The 26,480-nt window shown below is 39.9% G+C and overlaps 1 protein-coding gene and 1 long non-coding RNA gene across 4 annotated transcripts in view; both read left to right on the top strand.

Moving 5' to 3' along the window:
• The first annotated feature begins 2,475 nt into the window (after positions 1 to 2,475).
• Positions 2,476 to 26,480, top strand: part of ACSS3 (acyl-CoA synthetase short chain family member 3) — a 187,949-nt gene continuing 163,944 nt past the window's right edge. The window contains exon 1 of one of the 3 annotated variants that reach the window (XM_055586864.1): positions 2,476 to 3,294. In XM_055586864.1, the coding sequence (XP_055442839.1) occupies positions 2,987 to 3,294 (308 nt within the window). In that variant the 5' untranslated portion in view covers positions 2,476 to 2,986. Of the gene's footprint in view, positions 3,295 to 3,473; positions 3,836 to 9,447; positions 9,819 to 26,480 lie in introns of those variants that run through there. The other 2 variants (XM_055586871.1, XM_055586868.1) reach the window with 2 other exon arrangements.
• Positions 9,837 to 23,672, top strand: LOC129656135 (uncharacterized). Its single transcript, XR_008716217.1, has 3 exons — positions 9,837 to 10,442; positions 16,521 to 16,565; positions 23,493 to 23,672. It is a non-coding gene; the product is annotated as an uncharacterized LOC129656135 (long non-coding RNA).

Below are 26,480 nucleotides of genomic sequence, written 5' to 3'. Positions count from 1 at the left end.
TGAAAACCAAAAAGACTGCAACCACATTGCCCCCAAATTAGTTAAAAATATAATTTTGCTTTTTTTGAAGAAGTACAGAATGTACATGCATGCTTCAATTAAAATAATTTCTTGCAAAAATTTCTGACTAAAATTTTAGGGTGTTAGTGAAGTTGGAGATTTGAGGGATTTATTTTTTGGACTGAGTGTTGGTTTGCTAATGCCTAGGAGCTATGCAGTTTATACATATTTAAATCTTGTAACAATCCTGTGAGATAAGGATTATCAGCCTCAAATAATGTTTGGTGTTAAAGGTGAAATGGTCTAACCTCAGGCAGACCTGCACACTACTTTCTAGTTTCCTCGGAGAAGGCAATGGCACCCTACTCCAGCACTCTTGCTTGGAAAATCCCATGGACGGAGCAGCCTGGTGGGCTGTAGTCCGTGGGGTTGCTAAGAGTCGGACATGACTGAGCGACTTCACTTTCACTTTTCACTTTCATGCATTGGAGAAGGAAATGGCAACCCACTCTAGTGTTCTTGCCTGGAGAATCCCAGGGATGGGGGAGCTTGGCTTAAGTTTCTAGTTTTATTGCTCACTCCAGTTCTCATCTCCACTACTCCTCCTGTGGACTGACCTTCACTTACACTCTTCCCTTTTCTTGAAATGAAACTGGTAATCACAATCTATTTCAAAAAGTACTTAAACCAAAACAGCACAATGCAGGGTCCAGAAAAAACAGTTTAATCCAGCAGTGTGGGAGTCTAACTTTTCTTACACAATCTTTTAATCAGCCCTTTTGTTTTTAAGTCCTTAAACTTCATCCTGAACTTTCAGAGGAACCCAGGGCCTCCTAATGCTGAAACATTTCAGGTTTCTGATAAGGAAATGCATTTTCTGCTCTCAGCTTCCCCCTGCCACCCTCCTGCCCCCTTAAGTCATACACCATTGATTTAATTTCTTTCCATTGTCTCATTTGGCTCGTTGTCCTCTCCTGTTTTCTTCATGCTTACAGATTTTTACCACCACCATCATAATCACCACCGCAACCATCACCACTGTCCCTTCTTTTTTAGAAAGAAAAGGAAGATGAAGAAGAGGAATGCATGTGGGTAGTCACCTTGTTATATTTTGCCGGAAGTCTAAAATCTTTCTTCTTTTGAATCATTAGCCTGGTGTGAAAATTGTGGACTTGGGAGTCAGATTCCCCACCTTTTCCAAGCTGGGGCACAGAGAGAAAACGTATTTGTGTTGTATGCTGGGGTAAGTGGCACCACTAACATGACAAGTCAGTCCACCTTGAATCACAGGAGTGCCAAGGTATCCATCACACTGCCTCAACGTGGTCAACATGGGGATTACAGTTCCTATGTTGTAGCCACGCGTTTCGGGAAACAAACTCACTCAGAAGGACAATGCGGATAGTGGAGTGCAGTTTATTACACGGGCGGGCCCAAGGCAGAGTCTCCTCTTAGTCAAGGACCCCGACCAGCATTTGTGAAAATCTTTTATACCCCATGTGCACGTGTCTGAACCCACCACTCCAAATTCCTTGAGACTTACATAAACCAAGGAAAATACAATCCCAATAACCCCATCATTCACGTGCTATGTGCTCATGTGCTCAAACAGTCAAACAGTTAGCCAATAATCAATATGGCCGAGGTTACACTCCAATTGATACAGAAAAATTTATGGCCTGTCTGGAGGAAGGGGTGATTAGTGTATGGTTTCTCTTAGGCGATGAGTAAGCTAGATACAATCTTCAAGGTTCCTCTGTCTGGAGGGGGTCTTCTCCTTCTGTTGTTTTCATAGGCACTAAACCCAGAGTTCAGAGTCCATTGGAAAGGTGGCTGAGCATGATCAGCATGAACAGGCCTAAGACGGAGTTCAGGCCCTATGAATTCCTTCTTCACCTGCTTCTTAGTACTGGTTGGGAAATGCAGGAGCTAACATATCTGAAAGTGCCAGCACAATGTTAGAAAAACAAAACTCAAACCCCAAACCAAACCGAATAGTGAGGAGTTTAAAGAATGTTAAGCCCGCCAGACAGTAACTTACACCTCCTGCCTTTCTTTTTAAAGTTTCCTCAGCTTCCTCTTTTTTGATTCATCTTGACTTTGCTCTTCCTTTTGACTTAAATTTTTGTTTTTTGTTTTTTGACTCATCAAAAAAACAACAAAAAACGGGCCAAAGAAACTCCGAAGAGGCAAAAGGGAAGAGAGAGAAAGCAACAGGTCGTCCTAATTTCTGCCGAGCTCGCCTGGGGAGTCCGATCCGAAGGTCCCATCCCAAGGGTGGGGGTGGGGGGCTACCTTCCCTGCGGCCTGTCAGTCACCCCCACGAGGCTCTTTCCAATTCGGTTGGGCAACCTCCCTCTACTCCTCCTCTCTCAGCTGTCAGGAAATCCTGGAGCCGCCCTCGCCCCGGAGCCACTTGTTTTCTAAGTGGCCAGGGATGGAGCTTTGTTTTCAAAAGAAGTAAATTAAAAAACCTGAGACTTCAGGGGCCCGAGGGCCGCCGAGCTTGGCTCGGCCGACGGCTCCCGCCGCCCGGGGCGAGGCGGCTCCTCCCGCCGGTTCTCGGAGACCGACCCCGAGCAGCCGCACACAACTTGTTTGCTGGAAAACAGGCGGGGCTGGGCCGGCGGTCCTCGCCTTAGGGGCTCTCCAGTGTCGGGGCGGGGGCGCCCCTCCCGGCGGGGTCGCGGGGCTGCGGACGCGCCGGGTTTCTCTCCAGGACGCGGGGACCCCCCACACCCCTCCCCGACTCCGCGCCCCCTCTCCAGCTTCCCCCTGCCGCTCCAGGTCGGTTTTTCCCGGCGACTCTGGTGGTGCCTTCCAAAGTCCCAGGGCCCTGGGCACACCTCGGGGTTTTCTCCCGCCTCCCGCCTGCTCTCCTTGGGGCCCCAGGAAGTCGCGAGCGCCCCACGGGTGGTGCGTTCCGGGCGGCGCGCGGAGGAGCCTGCAAGGAGTTGGGGAGGAAGGGGCGACCCAGCCGGCAGCGATGAAGCCGTCTTGGCTGCAGTGTCGCAAAGTCACCGGCGCGGGGGGCCTCGGCGGGTCCCTGCCCGCGTCCTCTCCCGCGCGCGGAGCCGGCCCGGCCCGCCGGGCGTACGTGGCCCCCGGCCCGCGGGGCGCTCTCGGGGGCCGGGGCTGCAGGGCGCTGTCCTCGGGCGGCGGCGAGTACAAGACCCACTTCGCGGCCTCGGTGACCGACCCCGAGAGGTTCTGGGGCAAAGCCGCGGAGCAGATCAGCTGGTACAAGCCCTGGACCAAGACGCTGGAGAACAGACATTCGCCTTCCACCAGTTGGTGAGTGACTTTGCGCCCACCCCCATCTCTTTTGGGCGTCCAGGCTCGACGTCCCCTGCATCGGAACCTGGAGTTCTTTTGGGAAAAGAGAATGAGACTGGAGGTGTGATCACACCTTTTAAATCCGTGTTTAATTTCAACTTCATAAGTCAAGCTCTTTTGCCTTGTCTTGAGGGATTCGGTTACCTAGGGTGAGAGCCCTGGTTCCTGTAGACCCGAAATTTACCTGTATGGCCAGGCTCTGCTTAGTTGAGCAAGAGCCAGCCCCCGAGAGACACACAGTCTGGAAGGGGAAGCAACCACGGAAACAGGTGCAAGCAGAGTGATGAACTAAGGGTTTCTAAGTATCCTCACGCTGTGGGGAGGAAGAGAGTTGGTGAAAGACTTCAGTATGATCACACCTAAGTAGAGATTGGAAAAATGGATATGTCCTCTCAAAGTTCACAAGGCTCCAGTTATTAAAGTCCAGGAGGTGGAACACAGGTTGAAATTTGACTGTTGATGTGGCTGCGAATAATTGTGTTGGTGGGAAAGGGGACTGGTGAGTCAGGGGTTGCTTTGGGAAAGGATTTATGCATCACGCCAAGTAGCTGGGATCGGGTCCACAGCCCTATCCTGTATATGAAGCTGCAGTGTATTCCAGAGAGAATAGGTAATATACCTGCCTAGGAGGTGCTAGAAATCATGGTAGGAATAAAGGTGCTTTTTTCTTTTTCTTTTAGAGTTATGATTGTAAGTAGTTATAAACATTGTTTTTGTGTTACAACAAACAAAAGATACATTTGTCGAATAAATGCCAAATTTGTCAGATTCTTAAGAGTGAATCACACAGGAGGACTCAAGAGTTATGGCTGCTCTTTGGGCCATGTGCCTAGCCCTTAAGAATGTGGTTGCTTTCCTCAGGCAGCCCCGAGGGAGAGATGTTTTCTCTAAAAAAGTCTGCAAAGCACTGCAGTGGGGTTTCCCACTGCCATTTCCAAGTCCCCGGCAGTGAAATGGGAGAATGACATGGTCAGGTTTGCATTTGGTGAACGTGTTCTTGTTGGGAGTCGGAATCTGGAAAGGAGAATGACCTCTCGCGACCAGAGACTGTTCTCTGTCACCACCATGCTCTGTCCCCTCATGATTGTTTGGAGCTGTTTACATGGTTTTACCTTTAGAGTCTAGCACGTTTCCCCATCCAGTTCAAGTTTTCCAGTAGTGTTTGATTGATCCTCTCTTATGTACCCATCAGCGAATCGAGCATGTGGTATGCATGTGGCAAGGGGCGCGGGGAGGTGTCATGATGGTTAACAGCCTGTTCTCTGGGGCCAGAATTTTGTGTTTGAGTTCTGGCTCTTATAGTTACTGGCTGTGTGTTCATAGGCAAGTTGCTTAATCACTCTGTTCTTCAGTTTTGTCATATATAAATGTGTAACTAGTAAGATTAATTTAGTAAAGGATTAAGACCAAGTCTTAAAAGAAATAGACCCTATAAATGTTAGAGTAAGAATAGCTATCTTTGTACTCTCATTCCACAATTATTTAAGAGCAGGAAATCTCTAGATCTGAGAAGATCAAAACACCGAGATTATTGTCTCACCTAAGAATGTGTTCTCAAAGTTCTGTGTCCATATATCTGTCAAAAAGTATGGAACTGAAATTATTTATGTGACCACCGTCCCATAAAACTGTGCAGAAAACTCAAGAAATCACTGGGATACTCCAAATAAAAACCAATGAGGGCCAGACCTAAGGTAGTGGCAGTGGCAATGCAAAGAACAGGTTTCTAGAGGATTAATTGAAGTTGGGGAGGGCTCAAGGGAGTACAGACAATGTGGAACTCAAAATGTCCATCAAATCGACCTTTAAGATCTGGAGATTTTCCCTCTATGTTTTTTCTCTTCTTAATTTCTTGTTGCTTGCCTGAATTTTTAAAAATTGTAGGCATAAAATGTCTACTTTTAAAGAGGTTTTTGGCCAAAGGGTCTTTGTATGTATTTTCAAAAATTCAGTACATTGTAGGTCACGGTATTTGATAATATTGTATCCAAATTCTTCATCTTTGTACTCTTGGAATCACGTGGCTGTACCTGTTTTATAGCAGCCCAACAGATCAAAGTGAATAACAGATAAGTCTTTGAGTCTGTATTTATTTTAGCAGTGTGATTCAATCTTACCAAGGAGTTTGGTTGGCAGAACAGAGTTGGAGAGGCAGGTAGACATAGGAGACCATCCATCCAATCTGAAACTCCATTCAAAAAATGGTTTCAATCTGAATCCTATTTGGAGTTATTCTTCGTTGGTTAACATTTTTCTGCAAAGGTAAACTCACGGTCAGGGCAAATGTTCACCCGCCCCGCGTTATACCCCTATATTCTAGGGCAGAACAGACATATGAATTTAAAAAGTGATAGGTAACAGGATACATGGACTTAATGATTTTTGATTCTGCATGTCTTGGGAGGTAGCAAGTGGATACAGGCACAATTTGATATGAAGGTGCTTTGCTTACTTTTTGAAGCTGGGATCTGGGGAAGGCAGCTGTTGACCACCAATCCTTAAATAAAATGAGGAAGGGCTGCTACAGCTAGCTGTTCTCTTCGAGGTGGAGCTGACAGAGGTGTGTAGTCAAGATCGCTGAAGCCCCATGGTTTCCCAGAAGTTGAACGGATTCTTCCTCATTATACGCTTGTCTGTTTATTTTTCGTGGAGGCAAACTCCCCTCTGAATCTACAGGCCTACCAAAAACCCCAACACATACATAGTAATGCATATTAGCTTTCACAGTGGCATAAACGACTCAATAGTAGTTTACACATGCAGTAGTATGAGCATGGAATCGAAGTCTTTGAGTGATACATTAGGGACCTTCCATTGTAGTGAATAGCCCTATAAAATAGATTTCTGGGACTGTAATCTCTGAGATCTTTGAAAAACAAATTCCAGGTAGGTGCTTTAGGAACATGTGAAGAATTACCTTTCCTCACAGGTTGTTGGTTCATTCACATTGTTGACACCTAGCTTTGGGGAGAATAAAGTCTCTATTAGGCTTCAGTGGAGAACTGACTATATGGTGAAGCAATTAGAACCCCTAGTAATTTCTCTAGTCCTGGGACCACAGAAATGATGTTTTGGTTGTTTTCTCCTGATGAATTAGACATCCTACTGCCTTTCCTGAAAGTGAAATCCAGCTACCCCTCTCGGAAGAATTAGGCAATTCACTTTTGCATTATGCATTGTGGTTAATTTTTTCGGTCTGGGTCATTAATTATCCCTTTGTCTGGAAACATTGCAGTCCTATTTTAGTTTGTTTATATTTAAACAACATTCAATGATCAGACTCTCACATACTGTTTGATTTAGAATTTAAATGTATTAACAGTGACCATAAGCTAACAAAGAAAAGTCTAAATGCAGATGATTAGAAAATGATTTCTGCTTGGTTAACATGTCTACAATGGAAATCGTGTAGGTACTTTTTTTTAACATGCAAGATCTCAGTTTCTGACTGACTATGAGATAAAGGTTGTTTAAGTCTCCAAGTCTTAAAAGGGCTTATAAGTGTTAAAGATATCAATTATTCACTCATTGTGTGTATAGTATAAAGAAAATGATGAAAGAGATGGGAGACATACAGTAAATTATTACAAAACTATTTCTTTAGAGTTGTATTAAATGCTATTAAATAATAAGGGGATTCACCATAATCTTTTCTGGAAGGATCATAGTAGGAGTCTTGAAGAAATGATGGTTAAACTGAGATCACAGTGTGTAGGGATTAGACTCAGAAGGAGGAGGGAACATTCCAGACAAAGAGAACAGCACATGAAAAGGTCGTGAGGTATGAAGTAGCTCAATAAGTTCTAGGAACTGAAAGAAGGCTGACTTGGCAGGTAATAATTAAGAAACAGAAGGAGAAAGCCATATTATGAATGGTCTGGTGAGTCATGTTAAGGATTTAAAATTTTTTTCCTGGCACAAACGGGTCCCATTGTGGATGATCAAAACTTGAACTTCCTACTCTTCTTTCTGCACTGGAACAAGAAATGTTTGGGTTCAACCCCAGCTCTGCCACTTCCTTTGGATAGGCTTCAATGTCCGTATTGGTAAAATAAGAGTAACGATAGGATCAATTTCTTAGGATTATAGAGGTGGGTGGGAGCATAAAGTGTCTAGGACTGTGCCTGACACACAGTCCTCGTTACTGATGTTTTTGAAATATGGAAGCGAGATTCCCAGAAGCTAGTGTGGACCAGAAAGTTTTCAGAGAAATGGTAGCATATGGACTCAATCTTAAAGTAGGATTTAGAGGAAGAAAAACACTTCTTGTGTGCAAAAGAAAAACTTTTGTGTCCAAACCAAACATGACATAGGCATAGAGGAGAGAAAGAACCAAATATGCTTGTAGGTCAGAATGGATAGGAGATCAGTTGGCTTGTAGTGGTTATTATGGAGTTATAGGTACTCCAGAAGGTAGTTTCACGATGGTTTTGGAAGGCTTGGAATAGCAAGCTAAGACATTTGCATTCGCTTTTTAAGCTGTATGTCACAACCTGTCTGTAAGTCTGCAGATAGGTTTTGTGTGACTTAGGTGCTGGGTTTTTTGTTTGTCTGTTTTTGAAATAGTTGTCAGTATTTAAACATTGGAGGATTTCATCTAAAATTTAAATTTCCTTTAATGATTCAGTCTTGGAGGGGGGGGTCTTCTTTTGAAAAAAAGAGATTAACTGTCAGCGCTTGGTCAGCATTTTCTCATGGCAACGCTTGGCTGGAACTCAGCAGCTGCTGTCCCAGGTGAAATTAGACACAGTGATCACCAGGTGGGGTGTAGGGAAGTAAAGAAGTTATGAGAACCTGAGAATTTGACTCAGGTACCCAGGTGGAGGAATTGATTGTGAATTAAAGATACTGATTTGAAGACTTGGCAGGAGCTTATAGGATTATAGGTTTGACTGACATTTGTAAAGACGTGAGAGCTAAAGCTTGGTGAATGTTGAGTAGGGGGAGAGAGAGAGCGCAATTTAGAGAGAGAGAGAGAATGAACAAAATACTAAAAACTGAACTGGGGAGATAAATAGAAGAGGGGGGAAAACTTGTGAGAGTGGATGAGGCTTGTTCAGAGAAGTAGGATAAGGAAGAGCAGAATATTTTGGTGCCATGAAGTAAGAGGGAGAGAAGAGATAAAAATAGGGAAGGTCGATAGTGGTCAAGGGCTCTAGAGAAGTTTTGAGTCTATTGAGGACTGAAAGATAACAGTCTTGACGCAGAAATCTTCAGTGATTTTTAATAATGTGATGTCAGTGGAGAAGTGAAGGCCAAAACCAGGATCCCGAAATACAGAGGGAACTGGTGGTAGGCAAAAACAGTCCAGGAACGTATTGGACAATGACAGGAAGGGGAGGCGAGATGACAGCACGTGGAGGTGTCTGGGTTACCTGAAAAGAAGTTTCCTCGTTATCTTTCCTTTCCCCACCTCCCCCTTTAAGAGCATCTCTTGTTTAAAGGAAGAAGTGAAGAAATTTGGGAAATAGGAATGAAGGGAATTTTGCTTATTTTGAAACCTGTTCCTCATTAACAGGACTCCTTGTTTTTACAAGTTGAACTTTGTGTGGTTTCTTATCTGTTGTTTTCTTTAGATGCCAGAAGTTCATGGAAAAAACAAAATGGAAAAGTCTAAAAGATGGAATAAAAAGCTACTTAACAGATTTACATGAGGTAGATAGCTAAGCATTTGATGATGAGTTTAACAGGGAAGATAAAGAGACAGTTAAAAAAAAAGATGAAAGAACTAATATTTGTTGATTTGTTAAATTATTCTGGGGTTTCAGACCTGTCAGTAAGTGGTTCAGAGGGAAAAAAGTTCTTTATCTTTTACTTGCAACTTTTCTGAGTCTGACATTCTTTCAAAGGAAAACAAATAAGGAAAATATAATGTGGATTTTATATAATCAGAAAGTAATTTATTCCTCTACTGAATTTTGATTCTTTGGCAAACAATTAGCCACATTAAGCTGTCTTGGAAATTCAGCTTCCCTCCCTCTCTTTCTTTTCTCTAATAAAATTTCCTTCATATTTATCAGTGTATTTACTTCTAGTTGAAAGGTGAGAGTTTTATCTTGGGATGAAAAAAATGTATCCCCTTCTGACAAAGTCTAAATGAAATGAATTTATTCATAATATTGTGCACAGTACAGATACATTTAAATTTTAAATTATCATTTTTTAGAAATCAAAAAATATTTTATGAAGGTACATGGTAAGCATGAAAAATGGCCTGTTAGCAATACTCTCCCTCAGATAGACTCATCAAGAAAGACCAATTTAAAAAGATGGGCTTTATTTTATATTCTGAAGGTCAACAGCTTGGTGCTGTGCTGTATCTAATTTTCTCAGTCTGTCATGCTGCTGAAGATTCAGGACAGAACAGAGTGAACTACTGGAATGCTGCAATTACATAAGCAGGGATGGATTGCCTGACAAATGCACAGTCAGTACACAATGGAAATTCAATCAGCTGTGACCAGCCTTCTACCAAGTGTGGGGTAAAGTCCATGCTCTTAGTACCTCCTGGAAGGTGGCTTACTATTTCTTTTGTTCATGCCACATACTATTCGTTGAGAAAAAAAATCCAGTAGTTGAAGTTATTTTTCTCTTCTTGTTCTCCTTTTCCCCCTCCAACTCTTCCTTTTTTTCATTTTCCCCTTCCCCTCCCCTTCTTCCCCACATCCTTCCTTGTTCTTCTCCTTCTTTTTTTTTTTTTTTTTTAAGAATTTCCACTTAAGCAGTGACTTTGTGAAGGCGGCATCATTTCTTTCTATTGTGTGAAATTTGTGAGAGAAACATGTGGGAGGCTAATGAATATTTGTGATAATGTATCTGAATGTAATAACCTTTACAGTTTTAGGAAACACATCTGAAAAACTTATATTCTTTATGTAAACCATGTGGTTAGAGAACTTATAAAAAGTATGAATTATATGTACTTTTGATGGCATTATGGCCAAATGAGGTAAGGGACAATGCATAGAAAGGAGAAGTATTATTCTTATCTAGGAAAATCGAAGTTTAAGAATTTCCAGTTTGAAATCGTCCAGCTGAAAGTCTTAGAATAGCTGAAAACAGATCAGGTAACTACGTTAGAGGAGAGTTCGATTTATAACTTTTAGGTAAGTAGTGAATTTTACTGATTTAAAATACTAGTTGCTCTAAGTGGGATAAAAGCGTCTAAAGTCTGTAGGTCTTGACTTAAGAGATAACTCTAGGCAAGAGGAATACCTTCTCCAGGTTTTGATGTTAGAATAGCAACATTTCCCAAGTATAATTTTTGAGATGTCTCTCCCAAGTGACATTAATTAAGTAAAAGAAATTTGGGAAGATTAAGGGAAAAGAAAGATTGCTCTGTAGACATGATCAATATAGAAATCTGTGCAAAAAAAGTAGTACAATAAAATGATAAAAAAATTTTGTCAAAGGCTTTCTCTGCATCTGTTGAGATAATCATATGGTTTTTATTTTTCAATTTGTTAATGTGGTGTATTACATTGATTGATTTGCGGATATTGAAGAATCCTTGCATCCCTGGGATAAAGCCCACTTGGTCATGGTGTATGATCTTTTTAATGTGTTGTTGGATTCTGATTGCTAGAATTTTGTTAAGGATTTTTGCATCTATGTTCATCAGTGATATTGGCCTGTAGTTTTCTTTTTTTGTGGGATCTTTGTCAGGTTTTGGTATTAGGGTGATGGTGGCCTCATAGAATGAGTTTGGAAGTTTACCATCCTCTGCAATTTTCTGGAAGAGTTTGAGCAGGATAGGTGTTAGCTCTTCTCTAAATTTTTGGTAGAATTCAGCTGTGAAGCCGTCTGGACCTGGGCTTTTGTTTGCTGGAAGATTTTTGATTACAGTTTCAATTTCCGTGCTTGTGATGGGTCTGTTAAGATTTTCTATTTCTTCCTGGTCGAGTTTTGGAAAGTTGTACTTTTCTAAGAATTTGTCCATTTCTTCCACGTTGTCCATTTTATTGCCATATAATTGTTGATAGTACTCTCTTATGATCCTTCGTATTTCTGTGTTGTCTGTTGTGATCTCTCCATTTTCATTTCTAATTTTGTTGATTTGATTTTTCTCCCTTTGTTTATTTATCCTTTCAAAAAACCAGCTTTTGGTTTTGTTGATTTTTGCTATGATCTCTTTTGTTTCTTTTGCATTTATTTCTGCTCTAAGTTTTAAGATTTCTTTCCTTCTACTAATCCTGGGGTTCTTCATTTCTTCCTTTTCTAGTTGCTTTAGATGTAGAGTTAGGTTATTTATTTGACTTTTTTCTTGTTTCTTGAGGTGTGCCTGTATTGCTATGAACTTTCCCCTTAGGACTGCTTTTACCGTGTCCCACAGGTTTTGGGTTGTTGTGTTTTCATTTTCATTCATTTCTATGCAAATTTTGATTTCTTTTTTGATTTGTTCTGTGATTTGTTGGTTATTCAGCAGCGTGTTGTTCAGCCTCCATATGTTGGAATGTTTAATAGTTTTTCTCCTGTAATTGAGATCTAATCTTACTGCATTGTGGTCAGAAAAGATGCTTGGAATGATTTCTATTTTTTTGAATTTACCAAGGCTAGCTTTATGGCCCAGGATGTGATCTATCCTGGAGAAGGTTCCATGTGCGCTTGAGAAGAAGGTGAAATTCATTGTTTTGGGATGAAATGTCCTATAGAGATCAATTAGGTCTAACTGGTCTATTGTATCGTTTAAAGTTTGTGTTTCCTTGTTAATTTTCTGTTTAGTTGATCTATCCATAGGTGTGAGTGGGGTATTAAAGTCTCCCACTATTATTGTGTTATTGTTAATTTCTCCTTTCATACTTGTTAGCATTTGTCTTACATACTGCGGTGCTCCCGTGTTGGGTGCATATATATTTATAATTGTTATATCTTCTTCTTGGATTGATCCTTTGATCATTATGTAGTGACCTTCTTTGTCTCTTTTCACAGCCTTTGTTTTAAAGTCTATTTTATCTGATATAAGTATTGCTACTCCTGCTTTCTTTTGGTCCCTATTGCATGGAAAATCTTTTTCCAGCCCTTCACCTTCAGTCTGTATGTGTCCCCTGTTTTGAAGTGGGTCTCTTGTAGACAACATATGTAGGGGTCTTGTTTTTGTATCCATTTAGCCAGTCTTTGTCTTTTGGTTGGGGCATTCAACCCATTTATGTTTAAGGTAATTACTGATAAGCATGATCCCGTTGCCATTTACTTTATTGTTTTGGGTTCGAATTTATACACCCTTTTTGTGTTTCCTGTCTAGAGAATATCCTTTAGTATTTGTTGGAGAGCTGGTTTGGTGGTGCAGAATTCTCTCAGCTTTTGCTTGTCTGAAAAGCTTTTGATTTCTCCTTCATACTTGAATGAGATCCTTGCTGGGTACAATAATCTGGGCTGTAGGTTATTTTCTTTCATCATTTTAAGTATGTCTTGCCATTCCCTCCTGGCTTGAAGAGTTTCTATTGAAAGATCAGCTGTTATCCTTATGGGTATTCCCTTGTGTGTTATTTGTTGTTTTTCCCTTGCTGCTATTAATATTTGTTCTTTGTGTTTGATCTTTGTTAATTTGATTAATATGTGTCTTGGGGTGTTTTGCCTTGGGTTTATCCTGTTTGGGACTCTCTGGGTTTCTTGGACTTGGGTGATTATTTCCTTCCCCATTTTAGGGAAGTTTTCAACTATTATCTCCTCAAGTATTTTCTCATGGTCTTTCTTTTTGTCTTCTTCTTCTGGGACCCCTATGATTCGAATGTTGTAGCGTTTAATATTGTCCTGGAGGTCTCTGAGATTGTCCTCATTTCTTTTAATTCGTTTTTCTTTTATCCTCTCTGATTCATTTATTTCTACCATTCTATCTTCTAATTCACTAATCCTATTTTCTGCCTCTGTTATTCTACTATTTGTTGCCTCCAGAGTGTTTTTAATTTCACTTATTGCATTATTCATTATATATTGACTCTTTTTTATTTCTTCTAAGTCCTTGTTAAACCTTTCTTGCATCTTCTCAATCCTTGCCTCCAAGCTATTTATCTGTGATTCCATTTTAATTTCAAGATTTTGGATCAGTTTCACTATCATTATTTGGAATTCTTTATCAGGTAGATTCCCTATCTCTTTCTCTTTTGTTTGGTTTGGTGGGCATTTATCCTGTTCCTTTATCTGCTAGGTATTCCTCTTTCTCTTCATCTTGTTTAAATTGCTGAGTTTGGGGTGTCTTTTCTGTATTCTGGCAGTTTGTGGAGTTCTCTTTATTGTGGCGTTCCCTTGCTGTGTGTGGGTTTGTACAGGTGGTTTGTCAAGGTTTCCTGGTTAGGGAAGCTTGTGTCGATGTTCTGGTGAATGGAGCTGTATTTCTTCTCTCTGGAGTGTAATGAAATGTCCAGTAATGAGTTATGAGATGTGTATGGTTTTGGGGTGACTTTGGGCAGCCTGTATCTTGAAGCTCAGGGCTGTGTTCCTTTGTTGCTGGAGAATTTGCTTGGTATGTCTTGCCCTGGAACTTGTTGGCCCTTGTGTGGTGCTTGGTTTCAGTGCTGGTAATAAAAGCTATATATGACAAACCCACAGCAAACATTATCCTCAATGGTGAAAAATTGAAAGCATTTCCTCTAAAGTCAGGAACAAGACAAGGGTGCCCACTTTCACCATTACTATTCAACATAGTTTTGGAAGTTTTGGCCACAGCAATCAGAGCAGAAAAAGAAATAAAAGGAATCCAAATTGGAAAAGAAGAAGTAAAGCTCTCACTATTTGCAGATGACATGATCCTCTACATAGAAAACCCTGAAGACTCCACCAGAAAATTACTAGAACTAATCAATGACTATAGTAAAGTTGCAGGATATAAAATCAATACCCAGAAATCCCTTGCATTCCTATACACTAATAATGAGAAAACAGAAAGAGAAATTAAGGAAACAATTCCATTCACCATTGCAACGGAAAGAATAAAATACTTAGGAATATATCTACCTAAAGAAACTAAAGACCTATATATAGAAAACTATAAAACACTGGTGAAAGAAATCAAAGAGGACACTAACAGATGGAGAAATATACCATGTTCATGGATTGGAAGAATCAATATAGTGAAAATGAGTATACTACCCAAAGCAATTTATAGATTCAATGCAATCCCTATCAAGCTACCAACAGTATTCTTCACAGAGCTAGAACAAATAATTTCACAATTTGTATGGAAATACAAAAAACCTCGAATAGACAAAGCGATCTTGAGAAAGAAGAATGGAACTGGAGGAATCAACCTACCTGACTTCAGGCTCTACTACAAAGCCAGTTATCAAGACAGTATGGTACTGGCACAAAGACAGAAATATAGATCAATGGAACAAAAGAGAAAGCCCAGAGATAAATCCACGCACCTATGGACACCTTATCTTTGACAAAGGAGGCAAGAATATACAATGGATTAAAGACAATCTCTTTAACAAGTGGTGCTGGGAAATCTGGTCAACCACTTGTAAAAGAATGAAACTAGAGCACTTTCTAACACCATACACAAAAATAAACTCAAAATGGATTAAAGATCTCAACGTAAGGCCAGAAACTATAAAACTCCTAGAGGAGAACATAGGCAAAACACTCTCTGACATACATCAGAGCAGGATCCTCTATGACCCACCTCCCAGAATATTGGAAATAAAAGCAAAAATAAACAAATGGGACCTAATTAACCTTAAAAGCTTCTGCACATCAAAGGAAACTATTAGCAAGGTGAAAAGACAGCCTTCAGAATGGGAGAAGATAATAGCAAATGAAGCAACTGACAAACAACTAATCTCGAGAATATACAAGCAGCTCCTACAGCTCAACTCCAGAAAAATAAATGACCCAATCAAAAAATGGGCCAAAGAACTAAATAGACATTTCTCCAAAGAAGACATACAGATGGCTAACAAACACATGAAAAGATGCTCAACATCACTCATTATCAGAGAAATGCAAATCAAAACCACTATGAGGTACCATTTCACACCAGTCAGAATGGCTGCGATCCAAAAGTCTACAAGTAATAAATGCTGGAGAGGGTGTGGAGAAAAGGGAACCCTCTTACACTGTTGGTGGGAATGCAAACTAGTACAGCCACTATGGAGAACAGTGTGGAGATTCCTTAAAAAACTGGAAATAGACCTGCCTTATGATCCAGCAATCCCACTGCTGGGCATACACACTGAGGAAACCAGAAGGGAAAGAGACACGTGTACCCCAATGTTCATCGTAGCACTGTTTCTAATAGCCAGGACATGGAAGCAACCTAGATGTCCATCAGCAGATGAATGGATGAGAAAGCTGTGGTACATATACACAATGGAGTATTACTCAGCCATTAAAAAGAATACATTTGAATCAGTTCTAATGAGGTGGATGAAACTGGAGCCTATTATACAGAGTGAAGTAAGCCAGAAAGAAAAACACCAATACAGTATACTCACGCATATATATGGGATTTAGAAAGATGGTAACAATAACCCTGTGTACGAGACAGCAAAAGAGACACAGATGTATAGAACAGTCTTATGGACTCTGTGAGAGAGGGAGAGGGTGGGAGGATTTGGGAGAATGGCATTGAAACATGTAAAATATCATATATGAAACGAGTTGCCAGTCCAGGTTCAATGCACGATACTGGATGCTTGGGGCTGGTGCACTGGGACGACCCAGAGGGATGGTATGGGGAGGGAGGAGGGACGAGGGTTCAGGATGGGGAACACATGTGTACCTGTGGCGGATTCATTTTGATATTTGGCAAAACTAATACAATTATGTAAAGTTTAAAAATAAAATTAAAAAAAAATAAAATGATAAAAAAATTTAGTAGCCAAAGGGATGTAAAATCATTATTATTGACTGTTTGCTAAAATAACCGTAAGTGAAAGCACTGGAACTTAGAAAAGTCTACTTTTGCACTAATCTCTCTGCTTTCTCTCCACACTTTTTAAAATTTTCAGTTTCACTGATTCTCAGTTGTGAGTTAAGTGCTTTTCTAAGCTACAAATGCTCTGACATTGCCTTGCTCCCAACTCTCCCTGCTTAATCAAGGCTGAATGAAGTTTGCCACTGTTACCGATGCAAATTTGTACCATATGCTATCATTTTCCCCTTGGGTAAAAATGTGGGTAGGGGAAAAAGTGTTGAGTATTGTTATTAGTGGAGAAAAACAAATTGATTTCTGGGTTACAACTTAGGTCCCCAGTCCTTGAGCAGCTTACTGTACCAAAATGTGGACCGTGGTGAGTATTGCTGTTCAGCAGTGTCTGTTCTCTACTTTTGAGCCCACAGGAGGGTCCGGCTTCCCCTCCCAGGGGTGGTTATGTGATTAGCTTTGGCTAGAGCAGCCAGAGAAAGGCGTGTCACTTCCTGTGAAACAATCAGTGGCTAGTGCTTCAATGCTTAGTCCTCCCTGTCAGTCAGAGCCACTGTGGAAGCATGTGTAGCCTGGGGAACCGAGCACATGCCGGTGATGGTTCTTTGGGGACTCCACTTGAAGCCTCATTAAGGGTGCATGAGTGAGGAATGAACATTGTTTCAAGTTATTGAGTATTCGCTATTGTTACTGTGTGTAATCCAGCCTATTTTATTGATTGTGACATCATTAATGTATATATTAATAACATATAATAATAACATAGAACTTTTTGAATGAAAGTGTCCAGCATAAGGCATTGGCGAACCACTCCAGTACTCTTGCCTGGAAACTCCCATGGACGGAGGAGCCTGGTAGGCTGCAGTCCATGGGGTCGCTAAGAGTGGGACACGACTTAGTGACTTCACTTTCCCTTTTCACTTGCATGCATTGGAGAAGGAAATGGCAACCCACTCCAGTGTTCTTGCCTGGAGAATCCCAGGGACGGCGGAGCCTGGTGGGCTGCTGTCTCTGGGGTTGCACAGAGTCGAACATGACTGAAGTGACTTAGCAGCAACTTAGCAGTCCAGCATATAGTGAAAACAGCTAGGCTTACGGTATCTATGCTATGAGCCAGATAGAATACTAAGTACTTGAATTTATTTAATATATCTAATAACCCTGTGAGGTAGGGGACCTTTTACTCTTGTTTAGTGTGTATGGAAATGAACATACAGAGAGTTTAAGAAAACTTGCCTAAACATATAAAACTAATAAGTAGCAGATCTAGGATTTGAACCCAGGCAGTCTGAATTTGCGCTTCCTAAGTGGCTCAGTGGTAAAGAATCTGCCTGCCAATGAAGGAGACTCAGATTCAGTCCCTGGGTTGGGGCAGATCTCTTGGAAAAGAAACTGGCAACCCACTGCAGTATTCTTGTCTGGGAAATCCCATGGACAGAGGAGCCTGGCAGGCCATAGTCCATGGGTCTCAAAGAGCTGGATATGACTAAACACAGCAACATAGCACAGCACGGTACAGGTTGAATTTAGCATCTGTGCTCTAAATATACACTACATTATATTGTTTCCATAATAATTGTCTTAGTTAATTTTTGCTTTTTTTTTTTCTTCCCCTTCTCCACTGAAACTACTAAAAGTAACTTTAAAAATCTGGATTTATATCTCAGAAGCATTTGGAAAGTATCTCTATTTTATTTAGAATGATAGACTGATGTTCTTTGAAAAAATAAACTGTATGTTTTATGTAAAATATTTAAAATGTATACAACAGTCCCACAAGTGGTGGGAGAGGGACTTTATATTAATTGTTACCTACTTTAGAAATGTTTCCTGGACAGTAGAAAGCAATATTAATCCCTTCTCTTAAGAATGCTATGTTGGTTTTCTGTCTTAAGGAAAATCTAATGACCACATTATTACTCATTGCTTGTAGTGTGCTTTAGCATTATTTTTATGAGAACATGTGATAAATAGCCTAATTAATTCATCTAATTATGAGTACTTGAAAAATTTCCTTTCCTCCAACTTCTCAGGAAAAAATAATAGGACTTGTTACATGTTTGTAATTATGGAAGTTGTTTGTTTCGATTACTTTTTTTTTAATGCATTCAAGTATTCTTTTTAATGCATTCATAGTATTCTTTGCTGTTTTGCTTCCATTACTTTTTTTTCCAATGTATTCAAGTATTCTTTTTAATGCATTCATAGTATTCTTTGCTGTTTTGCTTCCATTGCTTCTCATCTTGATCCTAATGCACGTGGACAGACGTTGATACATAACATATGTTAAGTGCAGAGATGAGTTTTTTCCCCAAGGAATCATATTGCATCCATCTCTCTTGTTTCTAAGATGAATATCTTATTTTTGAAATCCAGTATAAGAACCATGAACTGTGGGCTCTCTCACTAACCTGTGTTATTCCGTAGGTGTTGCCAAATTTTAGGGAACAAATAATCTGAAAATGTTAAATCTTCCTTTGAGTGTCTAAGGGATTAGCCACAGCAATATCTGAAGAGTCTGTAATAGATTGAGAAGAAAACACACATGACTGTTCTCTAGCACATGACTGAGTTATTCATTCTTTTCTTTAAGACTGATGAATGCGTTTCAATAATGATAATAACAGTAATAACAATCATGGCAATACAACAGAAGTCACTATGGAGCACTTGTGCTGAGTCAGACTCTATGCTAATACTATATGTGTACCTCGAATCCTTCTGACACCCTATGAGATACATATAATGCATTTTTATGACTGTGTAAACTGAAGGACAGAGCGATTAAATGACTTGTATTATAGTGGTGGACTTAATTTTTCACACCCATTGGGTCACACTGTAAGAGCCCAATTTCTGTAATGAATTATGACTACATTCTTTTTGCCTGATTGTCACATGACTGTACCTGGAAAGTACAAAGGAATGAGAGCAATGTTTGAATTAAAAAAATTGTTTAATCAGAGATGTAACTTCCTTTCTCTCATTTGTCACCTATGTTTCTATGTGTCTTCCATTTTCTTCTCTCATTTTAGTGGAATTTAAATCTTCACTATTTTCCCAGAGTCAACTTGTACCTGTCTTCTTGGTAAATGGTTCTTTCCTAAAAAGCCTATCACCTTGAATCTTATTTCCCTTTAAACCAGTTTGGCAAAGAATGCTCAATTCCCATTTGCATTTAGTCACTATAAATCCACTATGTAACCTCATCCTCCACTGGTACTTTTCTTTTACCAGTAGCTTAAAAGATCACAGCTAGGTGACAGAGGGCAGGGGTCAGGTCTCAGTCATCTTTGCTGTCTCTACCATGGAATGCACCTGACCTTGTATATGTCTGTCAAACTATTTCAGGTTTAAGAGTTGTATCCATGTCATTTTACCAGATTGTCATGTTTTAGTCACCTTATTTAGTAAACATATTAGCAGATAAGCAAAACAAAACTCACTGTTTAAAAGTAATAAAAGACAAATACCATATGATCTTACTTATGTTGTTTAGTCACTAAATCATGTCTGACTCTTTGAGACCCCATGAACTGTAGCCCATCAGGCTCCTCTGCCCATGGGATTTCCCAGGCAAGAATATTTGAACTGCGTAGCCATTTCCTCCTCCAGGGGGTCTTCCTGACCTAGGGATCAAACCCATGTCTCCTGCATTGCAGGTAGATTATTGACCACTAAGCCACCAGGGAAGCCCTGATCTTGCTGCTGCTGCTGCTGCTAAGTCACTTTAGTTGTGTCCAACTCTGTGACCCCATAGACAGCAGCCCACCAGGCTCCCCTGTCCCTGGGATTCTCCAGGCAAGAACACTGGAGTGGGTTGCCATTTCCTTCTCCACTGCATGCAAGTGAAAAGTGAAAGTGAAGTCGCTCAGTTGTGTCCGACTCTTAGCGACCCCATGGACTGTAGCCCGCCAGGCTCCTCCATCCATGGGATTTTCCAGGCAAGAGTACTGGAGTGGGGTGCCATTGTCTTCTCTGAAGCCCTAATCTTATATGTAAATTCTAAAAACCATAACAAACAACAAAACAAAACAAAAACCAGGCTCACAGATGCTGAGAACAGATTGGTGGTTGTCAGAGGAGATGGAGTTGGGTGCAGGTGAAATGGGTGAGGGGCATTTTAAATACTTAAGTACTTGCTTGAGTGTGTTAAAGCATTACAGAACACAAATATATATTATTACAGTAAGAATAGCACCAGTAATATTCCTTACCATAGTTTTTTGGTGACATGTTTGCTGACCTGTTATAAAAGTGGAGGTTTTTTTTGGTTCTGCTGCTGCTGCTGCTAAGTCGCTTCAGTCGTGTCCGACTCTGTGTGACCCCATAGACGGCAGCCCACCAGGCTCCGCCGTCCCTGAGATTCTCCAGGCAAGAATACTGGAGTGGGTTGCCATTGCCTTCTCCAATGCACGAAAGTGAAAAGTGAAAGTGAAGTCGCTCAGTCGTGTCGGACTCTTCGCAACCCCTTGGTCTGCAGCCTACCAGGCTCCTCCGTCCTTGGGGTTTTCCAGGCAGGAGTACTGGAGTGGGGTGCCATTGCCTTCTCCATTTTTTTGGTTCTAGAACTTATTAGTTCTTAATCTGTTTGTTCCTTCTTTTATTCTTCCTTTCTTTCTATTGTTCACTCATTAATGTTTACTGAATGGTCATCTAGGCCAGGCACTATTCCAGGTGCTGAATAAGAGTCCAAGTAGAGTATAACATTGAGGAGTGATTTCATACATCAAAGGAAAAAAGTGTTTTTGCTTGTAATAAGATAGCTTTCATTTTCCTATTTAATAAAGGGAGTGTAATCATGAGTGATATGGACTATCGAGTTATTTTCTGAAAATACGGGTAATAAAATTTGCTTTATTTTGCAATCAAGTCTACTCTGAATTACCTTTGACCATTGAGGTGTGAGTAACTAGAATATACAGGCTCACATTATGGTGATCCGTGGCCATTTTCTAACTAAGAATCCTTTGATACATAAAATAATCAACCAATTTTAATTTTATCCCTTTGTGCAGCTTCTTATTTTCTGCTAGAAGTGCTAACACCCAGAAAAGTGAGGAAAAGACAAGTAACACAAAAAGAATAAAGAGAAATAATGGGCTTGGTTAGCATCAGCTAGATAATGAACTCTTGGATAATTGAGCAGGCTGCACTGCATTCAAGTTTCAAATTAACGAAATGTGAATGGAAAATGTTTAATCTATGATATTATATGTAGACAGTGAGGGAATTGGCAAGGATAGAGCTAAGACAGTTTGTGACCTTGTTAGATTATTTTGAGGATAAGACTAGGGGAAAAGACAATAACAATTTTGTCTACTTTTCTTAATGTTTTAATTTACACTCAATGGTATCTGGTTGGTTAAGTTGGCTTTAGTTTCCGGCTGTGTGTTAAGGTTGTTTTGGCAAGAATGAAGGTGGGAAATTGGAAGAGATTTAGTGGGGTTTAATTAAAAGAGCAGAGATTTTATCATCCAAAAGCCTTGGTTTGAGACATAGATTTTGAATAACTTTTCATTTACATTTCTTATTCAAAAGTAATTCTGACTGAAATTTAGGTTTATGCTTTTTTTTTCCCCCAGAAAGATGCAGTGTTACTTTAAATTTTAATTGTGTAAACTCAGGAAAGCCAGAATAGATGGAATATCAATTATAGTTCAATATCTAATCTCATATATATCTTGGTATAGTTGGTATATTTCCCTTCAGTCTTTCATTTTCTTTTTAAGTTTTTATTTTGGAATAATTATAGACTCATAAGAAGTTGCAAAAATAGTACGAGGAGGTCATTTATACCCACCACTTAGCTCCCTCCAATGGCAACACCTTACATGACTATAGTAAATTATCAAAACAAATTTGATATTGGTTCAATACAATTAACTTGACCAACCAACTTACTCAGATTCACCAGGTTTTGTTTTGTGTATGTGTTGTGCTTTTAAAAAATCTAGTATCTATTTCTGTTTGTCAGTTTGTTTGACTCTCTAGATCTCTACTGTTTTTCTTACAGAGAAATAGAATTATAAAAATATAGAACTATAGAGTTATACTGTTATATTGTTTGATAGCTTATTTTCCCAGTTGGAGTAAGTTGTGGTTTTTTTCATACCTCTGTTCTTCTATTCTGTGATTTTTATGTATGCAGAATATTTAAACATACTGGGTGAATGTAAAATTATTTTTTTCACAATCCCTTCCTGTTGATTTTGAGGTGGTTTCTCTTTACTTGAAAGAATACTTTCTTCTTTGGAGACAGCATTCTAAAGATCTTTGTGTCTCTGTGTCTGTCCATCTGTCTCTGTTTCTTTCCTTCCTTCTTGCAGATGAATTCTTAGATTTCTGAGTCAAAGAGGAATTATACGCTTTCTGATATATATTGTCAAAATTTTTCTCCGAAAATATTAATAAATATTGTAAGGTTCCACAGCCTTTTTCCTTATGAGATATTTAGAGAATAAATAAAGATAATAATTTAGTGGACTGAACATTGGGTGTTTTAAGATCTTAATATTGTGTCACATTTGTTTCAGATCATTTTATTTTAAGAAATAAAACAAAATTGATGCTCCCTGTGTACCTCCCCCAGTTATATAGTCTTTATAGAAACAATCTCAGAATAATTTAGAAGTCTCAATGGGAAGAAAAGTTCTTTTTAGACATTCTAAAATGATTGATTGTATTCTTCCTCTTTAATAAGAGCTTGTATAGACCATTTCTCTGCAGACATGAGCTAAGTGTGTAGAATGAGTTAATAAATGTGGTGTCTGCCTTCTGGGAGCCTCAACTGTAGAGGACAATTTCCTCAGAACATTGCAGTGTCATTCTGCCTGAGTTATAGCCTTAACGAGAAAGAAATGGATAGCTACGATGAAGACGTAATGTGAACGTAGAAAAAATACAGCCCTGAAGTCCTCAGGTTTAGAGCATATTAGTTTCAATCCTCTATTTTCCCTCTGTCTTCTTCCCATTTCTCCCTGCTGCTGCTGCTAAGTCGTTTCAGTCGTGTCCGACTCTATGCGACCCCATAGACTGGGCTGCCCCGTCCCTGGGATTCTCCAGGCAAGAACACTGGAGTGGGTTGCTAGTTCCTTCTCCAATGCATGAAAACCAGAGCAAAATAACACCGTGTCATCAAATTGGTTTTTTCTTCCCTTGCATGGTGCTGGGGTTGCTCTCTCTTTCTTTCTATCCTTTCCTTTTTTTATCACGTCATCACGTTCTTTCTTTATCACGTCATCACTATCATCAGGATTAAATGTTAAAAGGCATCTTCTCTTTCTTCCATCAGATACAGGTTGGCATTGGAGAGTGTGCACCCTCTTCGGCCCCCTTTGATTCTCTGGATGGTTCGGAGATTTCAGGGTTACCTGCTTAAGGTCTCCATGCACATCCTGGTCTGTCGGTCTGGTTTTCCAGGAACCTACTCTGATTTGGAATTCTGTTCCTTATGAGCTCATTGTGATCTGTTTCTGAGTTGGTTAATTGAGGACCACTGCTCCTGAGTGCCCTAAGTAGTTCTCTTGAAAAGGGCTGACTGATAAAGTTAACTTTCCTTTAGAATGTACTTTTAAATATATATTTATTGAGGATTATATTTAGATTTTAATAAATTTATGCTTTGAAATGTTAATGTCTTGATCTTAACGTTTACATTTGACCTTTAACTTTACTTAATTTTGATTTTAGCTTTTCCTTTTTTGAATTGAGTTGAATCCTACTCCCTTTTGCTTCAATTCTTCATTTTTCCTGCATTTCCTCTAGAATAAAAATAAAACAAGCAAGATAAAATTGTGTCCTCATCTTCTGCTTTGAATTTAGCTGCCAGGCATGACTCACAACCTAGGGCTCTTTAGGATCACTCATTCATGCCTTTTCTGTCTATTGACAGTGGATCCAGTTCAGATAACAGGTATTGATTTCTTGAAAGCCTTTCTTTTTACTCTTTTTCCTGTTGGCTGCATTTCTCACTACTGGCAGTTCTGTCTGTTTTAATCCGAGATGATCTGGCAGGGGTGTAGATCATTATTTCATGTCCTTTCATGCTGAGGTGGGCCAGTTTGTGGCGAAAGCTGGTAGGCTGGGGCCAGGTTCTGAGTGTATTTACTAGTGTGGACATTATCAATAGGGCTAAAGAGCACCTCTCACTTTATGTTAGGTTTCTCTGTTAAAATATTGTCCTATAGAGAGATGTGCTTTCCCGCTTCTTTTACAAACACAATATCCCTAGTGGTTAAATGAGCATGAGGTTATTATGCTGCCCCAAGTAAGCAATTACCCAATTTGGAGGGTTTCCTGGAACAGTCAGTTGATACTGTCCAAGGCCAAGTACCTGTAACTTAGATGAGATGTCACAGTGCGAGAAAAGCAATATGATGCCCTCTTAAAAATGCTTAAAGCCTTCTCTGTGTCCAATAGTAGTCTTTTGAGCTAGTCATTGTTTTTGCTGAGCAGTTACCTCATGAAACCCTTATTCTTATTTGTGTTAATGTGTCAGAAGAGTGCTATTTCAATATACATTCATTCACACTTGCAGCATTAATTTAAAAATAATAATCGAGCATTTGCAATATGCCATTAATGTGGCTCAGAGGGTAAAGCGTCTGTCTACAATGCGGGAGACCTGGGTTCAATCCCTGGCTCGGGAAGATCCCCTGGAGAAGGAAATGGCAACCCACTCCAGTACTCTTGCCTGGAAAATCCCATGGACTGAGAAGCCTGGTAGACTATAGTCTATGGGGTCACAAAGAGTCGGACACGACTGAGTGACTTCACATTAATGAGCTAGCACATGGCCTGTGCCCATAGGACATGGTGTCTAGTGAGGGTACAAGAATTACTCAAATTAGCACACAGACATGGAAAACTGGAAATTCTTCACGTTTTCCCTGGCGTCAGAAAGTATTGGGTTCTAGTCTGCAATGTGTTAGTTTGATAATTCTGGGAAGCTTTTTGACCTCTTTAAGCCTCATTTGTCATTTGTAAGATAGATATAATATTGTCTTTCTCAAGGGATAGTGCATGGATTAAATGCTTTACCGAACTCAGTTTAAATGACCAAACTCAGAACCTGGCCCATTATGGGTAATTAACAAAATGCTATTCCTTCTCTTACTTCAAAAAGTCTTTACTTTTCTTTTTTATTTCAGGTCTCCCTTAAAGAGAACATAAACCTGATACCCAGAGATGATAAAACCTGTTTTCTTTGATACACCCTTCTTCCTACCTTAAGCTCCTTTGATTTGTTTCTACACTTCACCACCTTTTTTTCTTTTTTTTTTTTTTTACTTCCTGTGGTTTTCTTGGCTAGTCAATAGATCTGAACTGATTATCTTTCCTTGTTTGCCTCCCACTGTGACCTGAAATCCCATTCTGAACAGGGCATTCCCTTTAAAAGGCCTCCCCTTCTTGACAAGGTATTCAAGGCTTTTAGGTAAGGCTTCCAGGGGTCTTTCTTGCCTTAGCTCTTGTTATGCGCCCACCCCAAACACAAACATCTCTTCTTTCCGCAGCACTGATGCACTTGTAAAACAGAACCTGAACTTTGCCCTGTTTTTCACTTTCCCACTTGCCAATGCCATTAAAAAACAAACAGTATTTCCACTGGTATTCTGTCCTTCTCCCCTCAGCTACCTTCACGTTTTGCCCTTCTCTTTGAATACAGTCCAGCTGAAAGACTGTCATAAATAAAGAGAAACTTCTCTTCACATCATCAAGTCTTGCCTTGTTGTCTGTTTTCCAAGTCCTCTTTTCCCTTACACTCCCACGTCCACTGAAAGGTGGCCTCAGGCCTCATCACTCGACCCAAATTCCTCTTCCAAATATTCATCAGTGTCAATTTGTTGCTTAATTCTATGTATTGACTTCAAGTCCTTAGCTTGTTCGATCTCTCTTTAGTATTTGACTCTGGGGACCATCTCTACCTCTGAAATTCCCCATGGCTCTGTTGTCCAGGATGGTAGCCTATAGCCACATGTGGTTACTGAAATTTGTTTAGTTTAGTTAGAATTAAATAAAATTTAATTTACATAGCTAATATGGCTATTGAGTATTTGAAAGGTGGTAAGTGTGACTGAGGAACTACATTTTAAATTTGTGTTTTAATTAGTTTAAATTTAACCAGCCACTTGTGGCTATTGGCTATTCTGTTGAGCAGTGGAGATACAGTACAGTTCCACCATCACAGAATTTTCTGTTGGACAGGGCTTCTCTGGAGTAAAGATTGGCAGAATTTTTCTTTAAGGGGCAAAATGGTAAATATTTGGCTTTTCACGCTAGA

The sequence above is a fragment of the Bubalus kerabau genome, chromosome 1, assembly GCF_029407905.1.
Source record: "Bubalus kerabau isolate K-KA32 ecotype Philippines breed swamp buffalo chromosome 1, PCC_UOA_SB_1v2, whole genome shotgun sequence".
Lineage (NCBI taxonomy): Eukaryota > Metazoa > Chordata > Mammalia > Artiodactyla > Bovidae > Bubalus > Bubalus kerabau.
The sequence above is the reverse complement of the archived record's forward strand: the minus strand, read 5'-3'. Positions and strand labels throughout refer to the sequence as shown.